We start from the raw sequence: 21,042 nt of genomic DNA on the forward strand, positions 1-21,042 counted from the left end.
TTCTGGGCGCTCTGTATAAAGTAACAACATTGCCAGTCATGCAGGATAGCAGTCATTTGACTATTATTTTATATTCGAGTGTAATAAAAATTGCAATTAGTCAAAAACAAAAATTTAATAGAAAAATAATAATATGTACTAATAAAAAATATTTTAATTTTTTTTTTAATTCATGTTTTAAATTATAATTTTTTTTTTATAATTCATGTTTTCCAAGAAAATAATAATAAAACACCTCAAGATTGCACCTGAAAATGTTCAAACTGACACTTGACATTTGTTGCTATTTATATTCCAATTGTTTTTTTACGGCTTACTTGAAAATTTTATAATAAACTGAACCACAAACTTTTAATACATCATTAGATTCAGAAAAAAAAAACCAGACTGAGCCTAAAAAACTACATGTGTCCATTAAAAAAAAAGTTGACTATCGTTAGCCATTGAAAATAACGACAAAAAAATATATATTTTATGGCTGCTTCGTAGCGCATGAAAAACCATATCCTTGGTTTTTTTGTTCATTGAAATCGGATAACAAATAAAAAAGTTATGGGTTGAGGCATTTTTTATCAAACAGCCTGTATGTTGAACCCACTTTTAAATTCACTGAGTTTCGGAATTTCGGAGTTTCATTTGCGCATACGTCAGATGTGTCGACCTAAACTAATTAATTACCTTTATTTCCAAAGATATTTCCCACAATTTTGGCCGCTGGCGAAATCTAACAATTATTGTTGCATCATTCAAAAATATATGACTGCTTTTTCGATTTTAGTCTCGCAATTTATTCCACATGCATCGTTGCGCAACGATTTCGAATTCAAGTATAGTTCACATTGGCAAAGTGAAACCCGATTTGACCATAAAGGAATTTTCGACAGACGATGGGAACGTAATTACTAATTAGACAGTAGATAATTTTTTCATAATTTTTTTATCTGAATTTTCTAGCCTTGAAAACATATGAAACCTCCGGTCTTGACAATAAATTTCCTGTAGGGGAGAGGTTGGGAGAAAATTTCGAAATTGTCTTTTCAATTCGTTTTCTACAAGATGCTCACATTATTTTAACAGAGGGAAGTAATGTAAATCGTTCAAATTATTATTTGATCCTGTTAGGAGGATATGGAGGAACCGAAACACAAATCCTAAGGGTTCTGAAAGGCAGCAAGGTAGACACAGTTCTGGAGAGAGTGAATGTATATCGTTGTAAATTATACGATAGAGAGGGTCTACTAATTTGTTTTCAGCATACCGATAAAAACAATCTGTTCTTAACTAATCATAATCAAGAATGGCGTCACTTTAAATTATCCAAGATAGAAAATCGTTTATCGATAGCACAATTAAATCCGGACATTCCACTAATAAAGGCTAATGATGAAGAAGAAGTGTTTAATGTAACGCAGATGGTAATTTCTAGTTCAGGCCGGGGTCTGTGGAAAATTCACACAGGTGAGTGGTTATTAATAACAAATTAGAAAAAATCATCAACGTATAAATTCCAGTTAGATCTTTATTTACTGAAAATATATCAGCCAAGTTGTTACAAATTAATAAATTTATCGGACCGGAAAATGGCGTTGTCTGTATCGCAATCTTTGTAAGAGCGTGCGAGTCTTGTAAATTCACGTTGATACTGTCTGGAGAAAATAACGATATTTTAAGTAACAAAACTTACACGCCGGGGGTAAACAACAACGATGTAAAATTAGATAATAATATAATATTATTTAAATTTTATTTTTCAAGGTAAAATGGAGAGAAATTAAGTTTTCACTCAAAACCAGTAAACCAGTAGTCCTCTCAATAGACACCAGTTCTAGTACCCAAAAAAATGTATTTTGGTTTATCGACGAGAACTTAAGACGATGTCATCATGAGATTGGTATTACATTTATTAACTAATTAATGATCCACTCAAATACAAATTTTGTTTGAGTTCATACTGATAACACAAAAGAAAATGATTAGTACAAGTTGGCAATTATTATTTAAACAATTTATTGTGATTGTGACGATCTTGAAAATTACGTATTTGAATCTTAATTCGCCTTTGAATCGAAAACACTACAACAGTTAGTGCAAAACTGTATGAATCTTCTTTTGAAATGTATAATAGTATATTATGATACAAGTTTATAAGGAAGCCTTTAAAGCACGCGCGACGAGTTTAAGAGCACGACGCGTAGCGGAGTGCTTTTAACGTCGCAAGTGCTTGATTTATTTAAAGCGTTCCAAAGTAAGTACCCCCAGTTTCCTGTTACTATTCAAAATTTAGCTGACCAGAGGAGAGCCATTATGAAGAAAAACTATATCCCTTCGGCAATTTTAGAAAAGATCAAAAATGATGTAAAGTTAGAATTGTCAATTAATTATTCTGACAATAATGAAGTTTCTAATAATTTAGTTGAAAATTCTGTTGAACCGCAAAGTTTACCAAATCATAATGACTCTTTCTGTTGTCAAAATAATTCAACACCAAACAACACGATACAAAACGACATGAATAATTTAGACTTGAGTTATAATGATGTTATTAATCAAAATTTTTACAACCATCAAAATTTTAAAGAACAAATTGAAGATGAATTTAATAGAACTCTGAACGAATTTGAACATATAGAACCATTTAATAGACCACTATTACCTAAACAACAAAGCTCCAAAAAATTCTTTGCAATGATTGAAATTTTAAATCAATTCATTTTACCTAAATTTGTAAATAACACCACAAGTTTTAAAAAATTACACATTATTATATATAGTGGAGCTTTAACAATTATCAGATTAAATGGATCAAAAGAAATTGGCCAGACAAATAATATAAAAACGAAAGAATTACCAAAATGGGAACAAAGACTAAATAAACGTATTAATAATATCAGACGAGATTTAGGTAGAATAACTCAATATTTAAAGGGTATAAATTCTAATCATCTAAATAACTGTATTCAATCGATTTTAAATAAAAACAGAATACATTGTTTAAAATATAACGAATATAATGAAACATTAATAGAAATTAAAGACACTTTATTACAAAAATTGAATATTTATTCTAAACGATTAAAAAGATATAAAAATAATAAACAACGGAAATTTGAAAACAAACTATTTAGAAATAATGAAAAGTTGTTTTACAAAAATTTAGCAGATAATAAAACTCAAAATAATAATGGTATACCAAATATAAATGAAATTAAAGAATTCTGGTCAAACATATGGTCAAATGAAGTTCAATTTAATAATCAGGCAGAATGGATTCCTAATTTAGAAAATGAGATACCAGATAGTAATAATCCACATGATATTCAAATTAGCCTTGAAATTTTAGTTAAAAATATTAATAGTTCACATAATTGGAAATCCCCTGGAGGTGACCAAATTCATAACTTTTGGTTAAAAAAATTTACTTGTATTCATAAATGCTTACTTGATCACTTTAACGGATTTATTAGGGAACCTAACACATTTCCACAGTTTTTGGCCCATGGTATAACATATCTGAAACCAAAAGATTCCGATACTAAAAATCCATCAAAATATAGGCCAATCACATGTCTGCCTACAATTTATAAAATTATGACATATTGCATTAAAGTAATAATTTACGACCATTGTCAAAAATTAAATATACTTAATGAAGAACAAAAAGGTTGTGTTAAGGAGTGTTTTGGTTGCAAAGAACAACTTATAATAGATACGGTAATAATGGAACAAGCTAGAAAAAATAATAGAAATATTTATACCGCATTCTTAGACTACAAAAAAGCCTATGATTCAGTACCACATTCATGGTTAATTAAAATTCTTAAAATTTATAAAATTAATTTGGATTTGATTAACTTTTTATCACATGTAATGACATTTTGGAGAACTACTTTAAATTTATCAATAAACAATACTAAATTAAAATCCGAGCCTATTCAAATTAAACGGGGAATTTATCAAGGAGATTCTTTAAGTCTTTTATGGTTTTGTCTAGCCATTAATCCTTTGACAAATCTATTAAATAGCACTGGATACGGTTTTAATATTAGACATAATAATACCACACTATCAAAATTAAATCACCTTTATGCATCTAAAAAGAATCACATTTTATCTTTATTAACAATAACTGAAAATTTCACAAATGATATTAGCATGAGTTTTGGTATTGATAAGTGTAAAACGCAATCAATATGTCGCGGTCATTACGAACATTTAGAATATATAACTAAAGAATGAGAAATCATTAAAAATTTAAATAAAGGAGAATTTTATAAATATTTAGGTATTAATCAATCAAATCATATTCAACATTCAATTATAAAAGAAAATTTAGAAAAACAATTTTATTTAAGAATTAAATCTATTTTAAAATCAAAATTAAACGGTAATAATTTAATTAAAGCAGTTAATACATATGCTGTTCCATTGTTGACCTATTCTTTTGGTATTATAAAATGGTCCAAAACTAATTTACAGAATATAAATATTCAAACTAGAGTTCTCTTTACAAAATTTTGTAAATATCACCCCAAATCTGCTATTGAAAGATTTAATTTACCACGCGAAAATGGTGGTAGGGGTTTTTCAAATCTAGAAATTCTACAACATAATCAAATTGCTTCACTAAAAAATTATTTTCTCAATAGAGCTCGTGATAACACTTTTTTTAATGCTTTGGTTTCAGCGGATAAAGGTTACACACCTTTAAATTTAAGTGATAATATAATTTCAGATATTGTTGAGCCAAATATACCTGACACTATAGCAAATATAAAACAAAAGTCTTTACATGGGAGATATTTTAAAGAGCTAGAACAGCCAGAAATTAATATTCAAGCTTCTCATGCATGGCTTAAAAAATCAAATATTCATCCTGAGACTGAGGGTTTTATATTTGCAATACAAGATCGTGTTATAAATACAAGAAATTATAAAAAACACATATGCGGTTTACAATCGATCATCGATAAATGTAGGATTTGCGGAACTGAAGGGGAAACCATTGAACATATCATTTCTTCTTGCACCGTTTTGGCTCAAAGCGAATATAAAAAACGTCATGATATATTCGCAAAAATTATACACATGAATTTAGCAGTTAAATTCAATTTATTAAAGGATAAACAACCACATTACATTTATAAACCAGAAAGTTGTTTAGAAAATGACAATTACAAATTATATTTTGATCGGACAGTTTTAACTGACATTCACATTCAGCATAACAGACCAGACATTATTATTTTAAATAAACAACAAAAGCAAGCATATCTTTTAGATATAGCTGTTCCAAATTCACACAATATAACACAGACATATAATAGAAAAATTAATAAATATTTAGAACTCTCCGTTGCTATGATAATTATTTCTGACAATTCTGACAAGTCATTAAAAACGCGTAATGTTTACCACTTCAGAATATGTTGATATGCTTGTCTTATATGGACAGTGTAATGAGAGTGCCACAGTTGCTCCTCAGGAGTACGCAGTTCGTTTTCCCAATAGGGAACATCCTAGCAGAAATACTATAACCTGAAAAATACTATAACCTAAAAACGTTCGTCATTGCACAAACAATGCGGATTTCGACTAATTAGATGACAACTCTGACAGTATTTTTGATTAACGTCCATGCTCATTTGATTTTTTTTTGTCAATTCTAATTTCTAACAAATCAGCGCAAATTTGAGCAGGACCGGTTTCAAAAATTTCTTATTACTTATTGTATCTTCATTGCCGTGCACATTTTACTAAGGTAATTTTGGCTAAAACTCTTTAGAACAATGCATACTATCACATGTTAAAAGGAACGCCTCAACTTCGAAAACACCCTGTATATTATACAGGGTGTCCCAAAAATGGCGTACAAACTACTTACTACCTTATCGAGGATCCTTAAATGTACATGAAAAAAATATGGAAAAAATGTTTCCGCCAAAAAAAAAATTATTTTTATTAAATTTTGTTACACAGTCTAGGACTGGTTTACAAATCTATGAGGGGAGTGATGACCAACTCCATAGACCGGGACCAATGGCTTAACGTGACTTCCGAATCACGAGATAGAATATAGCCTTCTTTTTCCGCCCTGGGTCGGAATCGAACCCGCGACCCTCGCGTCCCTGAGCCGAAACGGACTCCCTTAGGCTATATTCTGCCTAATAATACAATGTAAACAATGATATATTCATACATCATTACCTTGCAATGTTACCGTAGAGGATTTAAAATAATTTTTTCGATTTCCAAAACTTCAAAATTCTCTATTATGCAGGATTAGATATTGATAGTGAGTGATCTTGTACTTTGTGATAATATGTACGATGAGACGTAGCTGTCATGACAATTTCATACATATATTTCAAAATAATTGACCTGTTAAGTGCCACATTCAAAGACCGCCAAATCAGAAAATAAGTCCAATAGAATTTTTTTGACATTTTTCTGGCGTTTACGGTAATCTCTTCTACACCGTAGTGCACCGTTAGTGCGTCATTTTTGGGACACCCTGTATATATTATTATACCGTATGTTTCAAAAAATTTCTGGTCAAGTAGGTTCTGAAAAACAAAAGCATTAAAAACGTATGGCCTAACTTGAATATTCAGGTGGAAATGTGTTTATCACAATAATTGTTTTGAATCAACTGTCATAAAATGGCAATTTCAAAAAAAGCTTGAGAACGGTTCTTTTCCCCTACGATTCTACGAGAATTGGGGTTGGCCGTTGGCGTTGGCGCCAAGATTTCATATTGCAGTACCGCGGAGACGCAGACGATCGCTTATTTGCTTCGGATTAAAGTTAGGTTATGTACCCGGCACGGCCGCGCAACAAAAATATCAACAAAAGCCAATAAACCCGGGCAATATGTGTAAACAAGTAATGTAACATTAAATAAATAAATAAACAATAATTAACAATCATGTGTTTTAAATTACTCTAGAGCAAGTGTTAAAAATGATAGCCTTGAGCTTCGATGCACACTGGAAGACTCTTCTTTATCAAGCAACATAGGTGCAAAAAATTGCCACAAATAACGAAGAGTCTCGCGTGCTGTAGCCCCGTCTTATTGAAAATACCCTTGAGCCAGTTGGAGTTGATTGTGAAAACATCAAGAATGTTGTTCCGGTATCTTTCAGCTATTACTGAATCTTCAAGATCCTTTCGAACAACCCTTTAACAAATTAACACTGATAACTCAGTCTGCTGCGACAGTTGCCTGAGAGATAATTGGGGTTCGTCTTCCACGTTTGAGAGTCTCAATATTTTCCTCAGTACGAACTTTGGGTCGAGCACTTCTGCTGAACAGTGTCACTTTCTCGAAACGTGTGAAGTGTGTGACCATTGGAAAAATAAGGTTCAATCATGAATATCTGTTGTTCAGGAGTGAAAATCATTCTCATAGATAACATTTTGCGAACAAAATTATTACGGCAATTAATGACGTTTTTGACAGTTCAGTTATTATTTGACAAGCTGCGCCATACGTTTTTAATGCTTTTGTTTTGCAGGACCTACTTGACCAGAAATTTTTTGAAACATCAACATCATTTAATAGAGGTATTTTCATATTTGGTGGCGGAAACAAAAGACTGAGAAATGTCACAAAAATGTATTGTCAGTGTCAAATTTCTCATAAACGCCGTAAAAAGGAATGTCTAGGTAAATTTAAATTTTCGCTAAATAGATTGAAAAAACAAATTCTAAGGAAACTAATTTTTGTCAGTGCTTCAAAAGGAAAAGTTATTCTCATATAATCAAACGTATTACAAATTATTTCTTTAGTTTGACGATGAATAACTTTCTTATTGTCAATTTGCTGCATTTCTGTCGAAATCACGAACGTCTTTGAGAAATTTGACACTGACAATACAAATTTGTGACATTTCTGAGTCTTTTGTTTCCGCCATCAAATTTGAAAATAACTCTATTTCTCTTGACGAAAATGATAGTTTTTTTGAATTTACGTTTACGAACTACCCACTGGAAAATTAGTGACAAAGATTTAACAGACGCAGGTCATTCGAACGTTAATATAAATCTTGACCAAAAATCCGGAAATGTCAAGAAATGTCACAATACAATTTCTGAAGATAAATTAGTTTTTCAATGTGAAGACTGAAACAGGAACTTTAAAAATGAAAAGGGTCTTAAAATTCATAGAACAAGAATTCATGGACTAATGGGCCAATCTTTTTTGTGTGAATCATTTTCCTCAAAAATTGAAAAAAAAAGAAGGAAAAATGAAACAATCATTCAAACTCCATCTACTTCCATAGATTATGAATGGAAAATCATTTAAGGATAACAACAGATTGAAAATTCACGTAGATAAGTATCATGTCGATAATAATCTATCAGCTTCTTCTACTTCTTCTTCAACTGATTCAATGACAAAATTGCTAATTAATTTGAAGCTTCAGTTACCAACTATTAGAAGATTACCAAAAGCTTGTAGACATTTAGCTGCAGATAAATTAAGTTCCATTATTAATAATTGTCTTTCGACTAAATCAATATCATCATTTGAGAATCTTTTGCTTTTTTCGTATAGAGCTTTCAATGTAGCAGAGAAATCTGATAAGCCGTTGAATAAGCATATAAAAGAAAATCTTTCTAATTTTGAAGTACCTCAAATACGAACTGGTTCTAAGAAACGTACAAATTTATCATTAGCTAAGAAAGTAGAAGCAAAAGTAGCCGATTTTGATATCAGAGGAGCTGTTAAATTATTGTCCTCGGATGACTCATTGTCTTTAGCTTCATTCAACGAAGATGTTGCTGAAGAACTTAAAAAAAAACATCCTTCACCATTTCGCAAACTTTTTTTCCCAGACCCTTCCAAAACAGGAGATATTAGTTTAATAGTCAATGAGCAAAACGTTCGAGAAGCTATCAATTCATTTCCTGCAGGTTCTTCACCCGGTTTAGATGGCATGAGACCACATTACTTGAAAGATATTATATCTTTGTCAGCGGGTGAAGCAGGTCAGAAGGCAATAAGAGCTTTAACAAAACTGTGCAATTTTTTATTATCTGGGCAACTTCCTTCAGAAATCTGCCATTTATTGTATGTGCTCTTAACAAGAAAGATGGAGGAATTAGACCGATCGCTATCGGAAATTGTTTGCGAGGATTGACTTCAAAGCTAGCCTGTTTTCAAAGTCGTAATATTGTAAATTCGTATTTATCTCCACACCAACTTGGAGTTGCAACTAAACTAGGATGCGAAGCAGCAATTCATACCACACGAACCTTTGTTAATAACCATCAAAACCGTGGCAAAGTTCTTCTTAAATTAGATTTCAAAAACGAATTTAATTCAGTCGAACGGGATTGTATTCTAAAAGAAGTCCAAAATAATACCCCACTTCTGTACCCTTATCTTTATCAATGCTATAGAAATCCTTCAACTTTATTTTTCGGTAATCATTTAATTTCTTCTTCTATTGGAGCCCAGCAAGGAGATCCCTGCGGTCCCATGATTTTTAGTCTTTCCATTCAATCAATTATTTTATCTTTGGATTCTCAACTGAATATATGGTATTTAGATGATGTAACCTTAGCTGATTACCCAGAAGTAGTTTTATCCGACTTTAAGAAAGTTATTAATTTATCTCAGGAAATTGGCCTTGAATTAAACTTTAACAAATGCGAGATCGTTTGCTGTTCTGGAGACACAGATTTAAAAGTCATAAAGGAATTTCAAAATTTAGCACCAGGGGGTCTATTCTTCAATTTCGAGTGATAAATGTCGCATGCGACATTTGTCAATTCTCGTACAAATTTTGATTTTTGTATTCTTGAATTTCGTATGCGACAATTCTCTCTCAAAAAACATGCGAGTTCATGTCGGGCGCATAAACGGCGTGCGACTTTGCGCAAGTCGTATGCGCAATGATGTCCGTTGCCAATCAACATGACAATTCTGTTGATATTTCTGACACGGAATTGTACAATCAAATTTTGGCTGAAGTAAGAGTGAAACCTGTTATGAAATACAGGAGCGTGCTAATGATCATCGCTTTCTGTCGATAATTTGCTTCACAGACGAATCTTCTTTTACACTAAATAACGAACCAAATGTTCAAAATACGCGATATTGAGCTCAAGAAAACCCTCGAGTCGGTATCCTTAAAAAATTAATATCTGGGCTGGGATTTTTAATAACATTTGAAATAAAAATTCAGCAAATTATTTAGATTTATTATTAACTAAGCTAGGAACTGCATTGTAATTTTTTCAAAGAATTTATAATGAAAACTGCTTAAACTGTTAATTACTTTAATATTATAATTTAATTCTTTAGGCAGAATATAGCCTAAGGGAGTCCGTTTCGGCTCAGGGACGCGAGTATCGTGAGTTCGACTCCGACCCAGGGCGAAAAAAAAGGCTATATTCTATCTCGTGATTCGGAAGTCACGTTAAGCCATTGGTCCAGGTCTATTGAGTTGGTCATCACGCCCCTCATAGATTTGTAAACCAGCCCTAGACTGTGTAACAACATTTTGATGTATCGAAATAATGGCATAATATCTATAAACTGAATGCACAGTGTTAATTGCCTTTGTTCGACTTTGAGAGTGGACACCCGGTATAACTGAAAATTGTTTCCAAAACCATTTTCGTTTAACGAAAGTATTGTGGAACCTTTTATTCATCTACAAATCGCAAACCCGCACTTTGCCTATGGACATTTTTTTGCCCTTCTTTTTATGTGAACCTAGGTGAGAATTTCCCTGATAAAAGATCCGGTGCATTTTGTAGTAATTCTACCAATTTACTTTTTTGAGCATTGCTAAAATATTGTGACTTTTTTTTTTTGCCATCGCAAACAGACAAATCGAAAACACAGAAAATTAACAACGCGTGTATAATCCTACAGAAACTCTAGTAGAATTCGACTTTGGTTGTAAATTTAACAACAACAACCGAAGAATAAGATTTTATCATCAAATAATAACCTTTGCCATAAATACCACTACCACTACCTGTAACATTGAAGCTAATATTGCGAACCCCAAACCGACGACCCCCATTAGCATTTATTAGTAGGATTATTGCTGCAGCACAAAATTCTATTTTCCAGTGACAAACATAAATTTACAACCAAAGTCGGATTCCACTAGACACTAGAGTTTCTGTAGGACAAGGTGGGAATAAAATTAATGCCTTTAACATGCCTCCAAATGGGCTTCAATAGATACTTTCAATTGACCTTCAATTTTGGGCGAGCATGAAAGTATAAAATTACAGGTTTCTGTGAAATATTTTGTCAAATTAATTCATAAATTGCCAATATTGCCATGTTGTCACATAGACCACTCGTCAATATTCCGTGTGCGAGAAATGTTTTTCGCATGGTATCCAAGAATAGAAAATATTTGTAGTGTGCGACAACAACCGATCGAGATATGTCGTGTGCGACATAAACTAATCGAAATTGAAGAATAGACCCCCTGGCATTAAAATATGTGACCGAGAAAGTTTATCTCTTTTAGGCTCTCCAATCTTTGACCAAGGTTTCAAAAACACTGTCGAAAAAACTATAATTACAGTTGAAAATCTTTTAAACAAAGCGGAACTCCTTAACAGACACGTGGCTTATACTTTAATCAAAAACTGTCTTTTCATACCAAAATTTAATTTTTTATTAAGAACAACTCCATTTTGGAAATTTTCGAATTATGTTAATTCAATTGATGCTTCTTTAAAGTCTTGTTTAGAGAGAATACTTAATTTAGGTTTAACTGATTTACAATGGCGTCAGTCCACTTTACCGATTAGATTTGGTGGTCTGGGAATTGGTCGCATTTCCGATATTTGCCTTCTAGTGGAGTAACGTTAGGTTTTTATTTCGGAACCGGTAGCAAGAGCTCGGATTTGAACGAAATTTTTTTAATGTGTTATAAATAAAACATATTAAAACCTTTATAGGTTAAAAATTGCCGCTCATTGTTTGTTTCATTAATTTATTGTTTATTTATAAGAACTGAAATTTTCCAGTTATAAATCGTTATTTTCGTAAGAAAAATACTAGAGAACAATATAGAATGACTTTGGGAAGAGTATATTGTTATATTGAAACTTGTTTGGAATTAATTGTATGTGGAAAAAGAAGAACAATAGGCAGATGTTCGGTAGCCCGGTGCAGTTTGTCTTCTAGAGTCGCATAGTTAGCATTTTTTGAAGAAAATATTAAATTATTTTTAATGGTTTTTGACAAAAAAGTGTTTAGTAATACCATGCGATCGAAAATAAAAAAAATCCAGAGGTCCGTGAGTAATACGCTTCAGTTGGCAACACGTAAAAATGTAAGTCAAATGTCATCAGATGTCATTACAATGGAGAACTGTCATTATTAATTATTGACTATTAAAATTGCTATTGCAATATGTTCACTTCAGAGCAAAAAATTTTCATTGTGCAGTGTTACTTCAGAAACGGCGAATCGTCCTATTCAACACCTCTAGTTTTCGAGGAATTTCAACAAAAGTTTCCGAACTTTCAAGGCACTTACAGTGGAGAGTAAAAAAAAACAGACATAATTTTTGACATAACAGTCATAAGTGTGAAACCGCCCTTCCTACATTTAAACTTATTTAGACTGATTGTGACAGTTCAGTTAATTACTGTGCTACAATCGTTTCAAAAATAAATTACTCTCTAGGATTTAGAGATATTCGATACTAGGGGGGACAGGTAGATATAATCTCGCCACCAGTAATTACCTTAATCTTTTGCCCATCCCCGTTGAGTAAAATCCCATGGGTAATTTCGCCACCAATATTTTTCAATACATTTTTATTGAGGGTCATACCCAATAAGGGTGGATTTAAGTAACTATCTGACACCTGACCCAACTTTATTTGTGTTTTTAGAAAAACTGAAAGAATTTCAAATAGACACTTATGTGAAAATACAAAGTCTACATTTGGTAGCAAAAATTCATAATAAGCATGTCAGACAGACAAAAATTTATAAATAATATGATAAAGCGACATAATAATAAGATTACAATGGAAATATTAATTTTTAAAAATAAAAATTTTATTTTTAAGAATTAATCTTTCCATTGTAATCTTAAATAATAAATTTGTTTTTCCATATACATGCATTTACTTGTTTTCCTGTCTCAGACTCTCAGATACAGAAATATTTATGTCGGCCGTCGGCCGGCGCCGTCCTTATGGGCAGGTAGGTGTAGAATGTAGATTAATTCCGGGAAGTACAGTGGCGAAATTACCGGTAGGCTTAGCATGCCATTAAACGGTGGTGGCGAATTTACCTGTATCTTAATCTCGTAATGATGCTTGGTGGCGAAATTACCAACACCGATACTAGGTTGCCATAAATTTGGTTAGGTTGGGGGCTATGTGGTTTCTGGTGGCAGACAAAAGATATGTCAAAAATGTAAGGTGTGGCTAATTCCTTGTCACAGTTGCAAATTAATGACTAATGCCTCGCTAAGTGATAGATGATTTTTCGTTTCACAATCAATTTTGGTTTCTGTCGGCATATTTAATTGAACTTAATCCCTCAATTTATAGTAACCAACCTTAGGCATTCAAAATTACTTCTGAAAATTCTAGTTACACAACATGAAAAACGTTATTTCTCTAAAAGTTCTAAATATAGGGAGTAATTAATTTTTGACAAGGTAGTAGGTACGTCTGATCAATTCTTCAAATGTTCCAGTTGTCATAAACTGTCACATTGACAATAAAGAATGGGTTATATTGAATTTTTGAAAATGTCACAATTTTGATGTCCGTTTTTTTTACTCCCAACTGTACCAACAACTTGCCTTGATTATGTTGTTTTTCAATTCCTGAAAAACAACGTGTTCAAAAATAGGCCGCTGTAATTGCCCACCATCAACAATTTTAGATGAAAATGACATAGAAGAGGATGAAACCGGGGAAAATATTTAATTTTTATAATACACTCTTAATACATTTTTACTTTCAGCATCTCTTGTATATTTTTTACCAATACCCGTCACAATGATCGTTTGAAGAGTTCTACTCACTTTGAATTTTAAGTAATTCATTGTCTTAGAATTTTTTTTTGGTATCATGTTGTATTGGTAGGTGCTATTTATGTTATTCTTTGCCAAAGAATATTCGACAAACAAAACATTAAACACATTATGCAAATTATAATTATAACTAGCTGACCCGGCGAACTTCGTACCGCCTCAGAGTCAATAAATGTTGTGTTAACTTATTAGCTGAATTGAATGAAGTTTTTTTATTAAGATAAAATGAATAATCAAAGTGAATTGAAATTTAATGATTTAATGCATACACCAGTGGCGGCTCCTCCGAGGAGGCAACGGAGGCAGTGCCTCCCCAAATAAAATTAAATAAAAAGAAAATAAAAAATATAATACTTAATTAAATATTATATTAAATCATATTATTTATGTAAACCAGTCCTAGACTGTGTAACAACATCATGAAGATATTTGCTTATAAATGATAATTATTCTCGTAAAAATGTGTTACAAGAAGATTTTAGCGGTTAGCATTTGTTGCTTTTGTCGGCCGGAGGCAGAGTTTAATTTAGCGCAGCACTGTTCGCCGCTAAGCGGACGAAAATGCATGGAAATGCGCCTAACTAGCATCGATTCGCTCGGAATAAATCGTTTTCTGCCCGAGAAATAACCTCGGCCGGAGAGTTGCCGCGATTTCAGACGTCACGATTCGTATACATGACCATCACGGAAACGAACGCTGTTGGGTCTCTCGAACTGTAGCCGAGCTCTAACGAGTCTTGACTTTTGACCACGCACGCCACGCACCGGCGATCGTTTACAAGTGTAGATTGTACTGATTGTAGGTGCTCGTTTGTTTTTGTTTTGGATTTGGTGATTTGGAGTGGTGTTATTGGTCCCTGGTCAAAAGTCCGTGTTTTATTTATTTTTATATTGTTTAATAAAATGAATGAAGATATGGAAGTTAAAGAAATTGCTAAGATATAATTGATTAATTGTTAAATCATCCATTTAATTCATTGTCTTACGACAAATTGTAAAAAGTCAAGAACAGCCACAACCAAATTTAACCGGCCTTATATGCGTAAGTGGAAAGCAGAAACGGTAATTTAACACTACGTGGTTACGTGGTATCAGAAATGTAAATGACTCGTCGGAAGCGTGAACAAAAATTCGTTGTTTTGTTGGCCTTGCATGCTATTTGCTGTTGAAACAGAAAACACGGTTTAGTCGCGTTTAAGATTTAATGATCTTAAAAATATTGCCCTTTGTATCTAACGACACCAAAAATCAAAAGAGCACATCAAGTCAGCCGTAAAATTTCATTACATACAGGGAAAACAGAACAATAATATGCTGTCTGTCAAAAAGCAATGTTGACTGTAATAAAATTTATCACATAAAATTTGCTCCAAATTTTAACATTTTAAAATGTTAATCTAAGAATACAGTATATCAATACTGAGATTTTAATAATACAAATGGGGGTTTTAAATGAACCAAAAAAGTGTCATTCTTCTGAAGTTTTTGCGTAAAATCAAAAATACGTTGTGGATAAAATGTTGTACTGCCTTTGTTGATTACCGGCAAATAAAACTCTTGAAAATTTAAACACTCGGCCGTGCAGCCTCATGTCTAAACTTTCTCGCGAGTTTATTTTTTCCTCTTTTAAACTCAATCCGGAGACAAACTGTATATACCGGCGCCCCAAAATTCGTGGAACAACTCAGTTGAGCAATATCAACTCATGTTAAGAAATTATTGGAAAAGTAATTAAAAAGTCCTATATCTTTTAGATTTGAAGATATGGGGGCTCAAAAGGTGCAGCTTTGATTTCGTTTATTTTAAATATTAAAAAAGATTTTGACTACTTGTTTTTGACTAGCCAATGTTAAAATAATTCTGAATGATTGTGATCAGGTTTTACCTCAAATAACTTATGGCAACGTGGCTTTGATTTTTCTTTCTTATTTCCATGGATACAACAACAATTAAATATTTATAGTGTAACAAATATGTAGGTTCATATCTTCTACAAAAAAGAAGATTGACATTTTTACCTGATATTTTTACTTAACAACGTACTGGTAAGCTGTTCCGCGAATTTTGGGGCACCCGGTATAGTGTTGTGTTGTATGTATATTTAATACCTATACAGGTTTATAAATTATCCGATTTTCGACATTTCCCACTAACTCAATAAAATACAATAAAATATAATATAATAACTAAAACTAACTAACTAAATAAGACAATAATTCAAAACAATAACAAATTAGCAGCTTTCCAAATACAATTATCCCTCCCCACATATTGTCCCTCTTCTCCACTCAACCTTCTTCATCCATTCGATCCCTCTTCCGTCCTCATTCAACATTTCTTCTCTACTTTCCTCTCTCTCTCTCAATTCTACGCATTCATTCAACATATGTTCTATCGTCTCCTTTTTTTCTCCACACATCCTGCACACTCTAATCCTATCCTCATTCCAATATTTATTCTCTCTCTCCTCATTTCCACACCTAAATCTTGCTATTATCACTATCTCCTTTCTACTCTCTCTTCCTAGGTACTTTGGTAGTTCTTCCGTTATTATTTTTTCATACTTCCCATTGTACCTAGATTCCCTAATTCTCGTTCTTCTTTCCTGCACTTGCACATCTCTGTCTCTCTGCACCAATTCATCTGTCATTGCTCTGCCTCCCTCTCGCATTCTTTCTATCTCCGCTCCTGCATACCCATTTCTTTCGAAATATGCCTCCCTCTCTTTCCATACCCCTTTTCCTATTTCTTTCCTTTTTTCTTTCAGACACTCTTGCAAAATTCTACACTCTCCTCTCTCTATCAACCTCTCCTCAAATCTTATTGCTCTCTTTCCTGCTTCTATTCTTATTCCATCCCTTTTTGTTTCCTCCATCACTATATAGCCCGGTGTCTCTCTATCTACTCCTAGCACCCATTTCAAATATTTTCCTTGCACCCCTTCCAACCCTTCTTGCTCTCTCCATCCCCATATTTCCGCTCCATACATCATCACGCTTTTCACCAGACTATCAAACATCATTATTCTCCTTCTAAAGTCATGTCCAAATTTTCTCTCTCCTATCCCCCATACCGCTCCTATTATCTTATTCGCTTTTTTCACTAACTCTCTCACATGTGCTGCTGCTGTGTTTCTTTCATTCATCACATAACCTAAATACTTAAATTCTTTCACTTCTTCAATTTTATCCTTTTCCCATCTCCACTCATTTATTTTTCTCCTACCACCCCCCTTTCTAAACACCATCATCTTGGATTTCTCTACATTCACCGTCAACTTTTTCCTCCTCATATATTTCTCCATGTTTCCCAACATTTCTTTCATACCTTTCTCCTCTCTCGCTAGCACCACCAAATCATCCGCGTATGCCAAAGACCACACTTTTTCTTTGCCCACCACGACCCCCCCTGCCTGCCCCTTCCTGAACATCTCCTCTATATCTCCTATAAACGCTGCAAACAGGCTGGGGCTTAGTGGACAACCTTGTCTTACTCCCTTATACGTCTTGAAACATTCACTCACTCTTCCATCCACTCTCACTCTACTTATCGTCTCTTCATATATCTCTTCTATTTTTGTTACCAGATGCTCATTTATCCCTTTCTTTCTCAAGTATTCCCACAGTAAGTCTCTTTCCACATTATCAAACGCCGCCTTCAGGTCTACAAAAAATGCATATATCTTGCTACCCCTCTTTTTTATCTCATTTCCTATTATATGATTCAAGATATATACGTTGCCATAGTCCCTCTACCTTTCCTAAATCCCGCCTGTCCGTCTGGTAACGCACCCCGCTCATTCATTTCCTTCATCAGTCTTTCTTCCACAATCATCGCGTATACCTTATATGCCGTATTAAGGAGCGTGATCCCCCTGTAATTGCTGGCTGTATCCTTTTCTCCTTTCTTATATATGGGGCATATTATCCCCTCCTTCCACTCCTGGGGGAAGCCCTCTCCCTTCCACACTCCATTCATTATCTCTAACAACCTATCAACTTCCCTTTCAGTTCCATATATCCACGATTCGTTCTGTATACCGTCCCTCCCCGGTGCCTTTTTCCTTTTCAGTTTTCTTAGTTGTTGCTCTAATTCTTCTCTTGTTATCTCTTCTATTTCTCCCACTCTGTGTTGTCTCTTTTCCTTTTCTTGTCTGTTTTCCTCACCCCCCAACAACTCACTGAAGTACTTTCTCCATTCCTCCATAGTAATTCTATCACTCACTATTTCTCCTTTTTTCTTTCTTTCCCTATTTATGTATCTCCACACCTCTTCTTCCGTCTTTATACCTTTCATCTTCATTTCTTCTTCCATCCGTTTCTTTTCCTTCTTCTCTTTGCATACTAATTTGTACCTCTTGCGTGCTCTCTTGTACTCTTCCTTCGTTGCTTTTTCTTTTTTCCAATTTCTTAGTTTCTTTCTTGCTGCTTGCTTCCCTTCCCTGCATTCTTTATCCCACCACTCGTTTTTCCACAGCCCCATCTTCTCTCTTATCTCTATCTCTTTTTTTTTCTGTTGCATTTTTTACGTTCTCGCTCAGCTCCCTCACTTTTTCGTTTATTTCTCCTTCTTCGTATTTTGCCTCCCTAAGTCTTGCTCTATACTTTTCTTTTCCTTCTTCCGTCCAAATATTCTTCACAATTTTTCTTTTAACATCCTTCATACTTCGCTCTTTCTCTCTTCCTTTTGTCCTCACTTCCAATGGCATATGATCCGACTCCACTCTTTCTCCCACCTTAAATTCTTCTATTTTATCCCATGCTTCTTCATTCACCATAACATAATCAATAACTGTCTCCCCTCTCGATCCAATATACGTGTACTCCCCTTTCTCGTCTCCTATGCAGTTTCCATTAAGTACGTCCCATCCTCTTTCTTCTACTAAGCTAACCAGTTCTCTCCCTTCTGCGTTTTCTATTCCATCTTTTGTTGGTCTTCTTTCTATTGTTGCTTGTTGTTCTTCCATCCGCCTTCCTTTTCCCCCAATTCTTGCATTAAAATCCCCCCCAATCACCAGAGTTCCTTCTTCCTGCTCTTTTACTCGCTCTTCTATTATTCTCTTCGTTTCTTTCATACTTCTGCTGTATATTGTTACAATTCTCCATTTTCTCTGTTTTCTTTTTACCGTTCTTTCCATAAACCCTCTTTCTTCTTTTACTCCAGATCCGTTTTCTTCTTCCAGTCCCTTTTTCACACCCATTATTATCCCACCTTTCGCTCTCCCTTTCTTGCTTTCCCTCTCTGCATATTGACACTTCCACTCAAACTCTCTCGGCATTCTCTTTTCCAATCGTTCCCAGCCTTTTTCTTCCACCCACGTTTCTACCAATCCCACTACGTCAAATTCTCCCAAATACTTCCAAAACTCATTCTCTTTATTTTTTATTCCCGCTACATTCCAGAATACTATTCTTATTTGCTCGTTTTCTCCTTTATTCCTCTCCATGTTCGTTTTCCCTTTTCTGCCCTGTCGTCTTTTTCTTACGCTCTTATTCAAAAATTTGCTGTATGTAACTTCCCGTTTTCTTCATCCCACCTAAAACCTTTTCCCTCTATCCATATCTTTTTATAACCCACTTTCACCCGCAGTCCTTTTTCTCGCTCTTCTTTGGCTAGCGATCTTAATTTCTTCTGTGAGTCTCTCTCCTTTTTTGTCATATCATCTTCTATGTACACTCTCTTTCCTTTTTTTTCTCTTAGTTTCCTTTTATTTTCCATAACTTTCCGTTTTTCCCCCCAGCTCTCAAGTTCTGCCACAATCATTTTTCCTCCATTTATTTTATACATCTCTTTCACCCTTACTTCAACCTCTAATTCTGCCTTCATCCATTTTTCCAGTTTCTTCTCGTTCTCACATTCCTCTTCATCCAGTCCCGTTACGACAATATTCTTTTTTCTCACTCTTTTTTCCTGCTCTTCCATTTTCTCCTCCAATTTTGTCATTTTTTCTTTTAATTCCATCTTTTCTCTTTCCCATTTTTCTTCCTTTTCACGCATCATACTTTTCAGTTGTTCCAATTCCCGGCTCATCTTCCGATTCTCTTCCTTTATCTCCCCTACATCCTCCATAATTTTTTCCAACATCTTTTTCATTTCCTCATCCATTGCCTTTTTAACAGGTGATCTTTCCACTTTTTTACTTTTCCGAAATGGGTTAATCCTCTCTTCTGATTCTCGTCCTTCTTCTCTTTTCCTTTTGTGATCTTCGTCTCTCTCGCTTTCACTATCACTTTTTTTCATTCTACCTCGTTTTTACTTGCCGCTTATCTTATCGCGCGCCGTAAAACAGGTCCGCTCGCTTCGACTGCTCGAATCGGACTCCCACATCCGGTATAGTATATTTTAAAAAATATATTATTATGGTGTATTTATTATTACTATGTTTGTTCAAGTTTGCCTCCTCAACAATAAAACCCACGAGCCGCCACTGGCATACACAAATTTAATGCATGGCCAACTTCATCTAGCTTCCGCTGCGCTCCATACGGCCATCCCAATACGCCAATTTTCATTGTTGAAACTGATTCTACTAACCTCAAAAAATCGTTTGGTAACTAGCCCCAACTAGCGGAGAAAAATGTTAATAACAATGATTGACGTTTCCTTCAAAAGTGACGAGAGGCTAAATAACCCAGGACGATCCTTACCAATACGCATGCGTTAGTAACTTGGGTGCTTTGTTGTTACATGTACTGACATGTACCGCATCCGCATGGTACTGTACCGCGTGCTGCACGTAAAGCAAAGAACAGTAGATGAGTAGAACACAAACTGAAGATATAATTATGTTTTTAGAATCTTTTAATGGGTCTATTATTGTATTCAATTTGGAGTCGTTTATGGCTATCTATTAAAGCACTCGTAGTTTAATAGATCTCTAAGAAATTTTTTATCAATATTTCAGTGTATTATTGTCATTTACACCAAAAAACATCCAATATTAATGTTCAACCTCTACTTTTTAACATATGTTGCAGATGTAGTTGCATCCGTTACCT

General features: G+C 33.9%; 1 protein-coding gene across 7 annotated transcripts in view; it reads left to right on the top strand.

The window, feature by feature from the left end:
* The window catches only part of LOC138139527 (receptor-type tyrosine-protein phosphatase epsilon-like), a 71,734-nt gene that overhangs the window by 36,935 nt on the left and 13,757 nt on the right, over window positions 1–21,042 (top strand). For 3 of the 7 annotated variants that reach the window (XM_069059834.1, XM_069059833.1, XM_069059836.1), the window contains 2 exons: window positions 1,512–1,693; window positions 1,756–1,891. In XM_069059834.1, coding sequence (XP_068915935.1) covers window positions 1,512–1,693; window positions 1,756–1,891 — 318 coding nt within the window. Of the gene's footprint in view, window positions 1–778; window positions 896–954; window positions 1,203–1,253; window positions 1,459–1,511; window positions 1,694–1,755; window positions 1,892–21,042 lie in introns of all 7 variants that reach the window. The other 4 variants (XM_069059835.1, XM_069059832.1, XM_069059837.1 and 1 more) reach the window with 2 other exon arrangements.

The sequence above is a fragment of the Tenebrio molitor genome, chromosome 9 (assembly GCF_963966145.1).
Source record: "Tenebrio molitor chromosome 9, icTenMoli1.1, whole genome shotgun sequence".
Taxonomy (NCBI): Eukaryota; Metazoa; Arthropoda; class Insecta; order Coleoptera; family Tenebrionidae; genus Tenebrio; species Tenebrio molitor.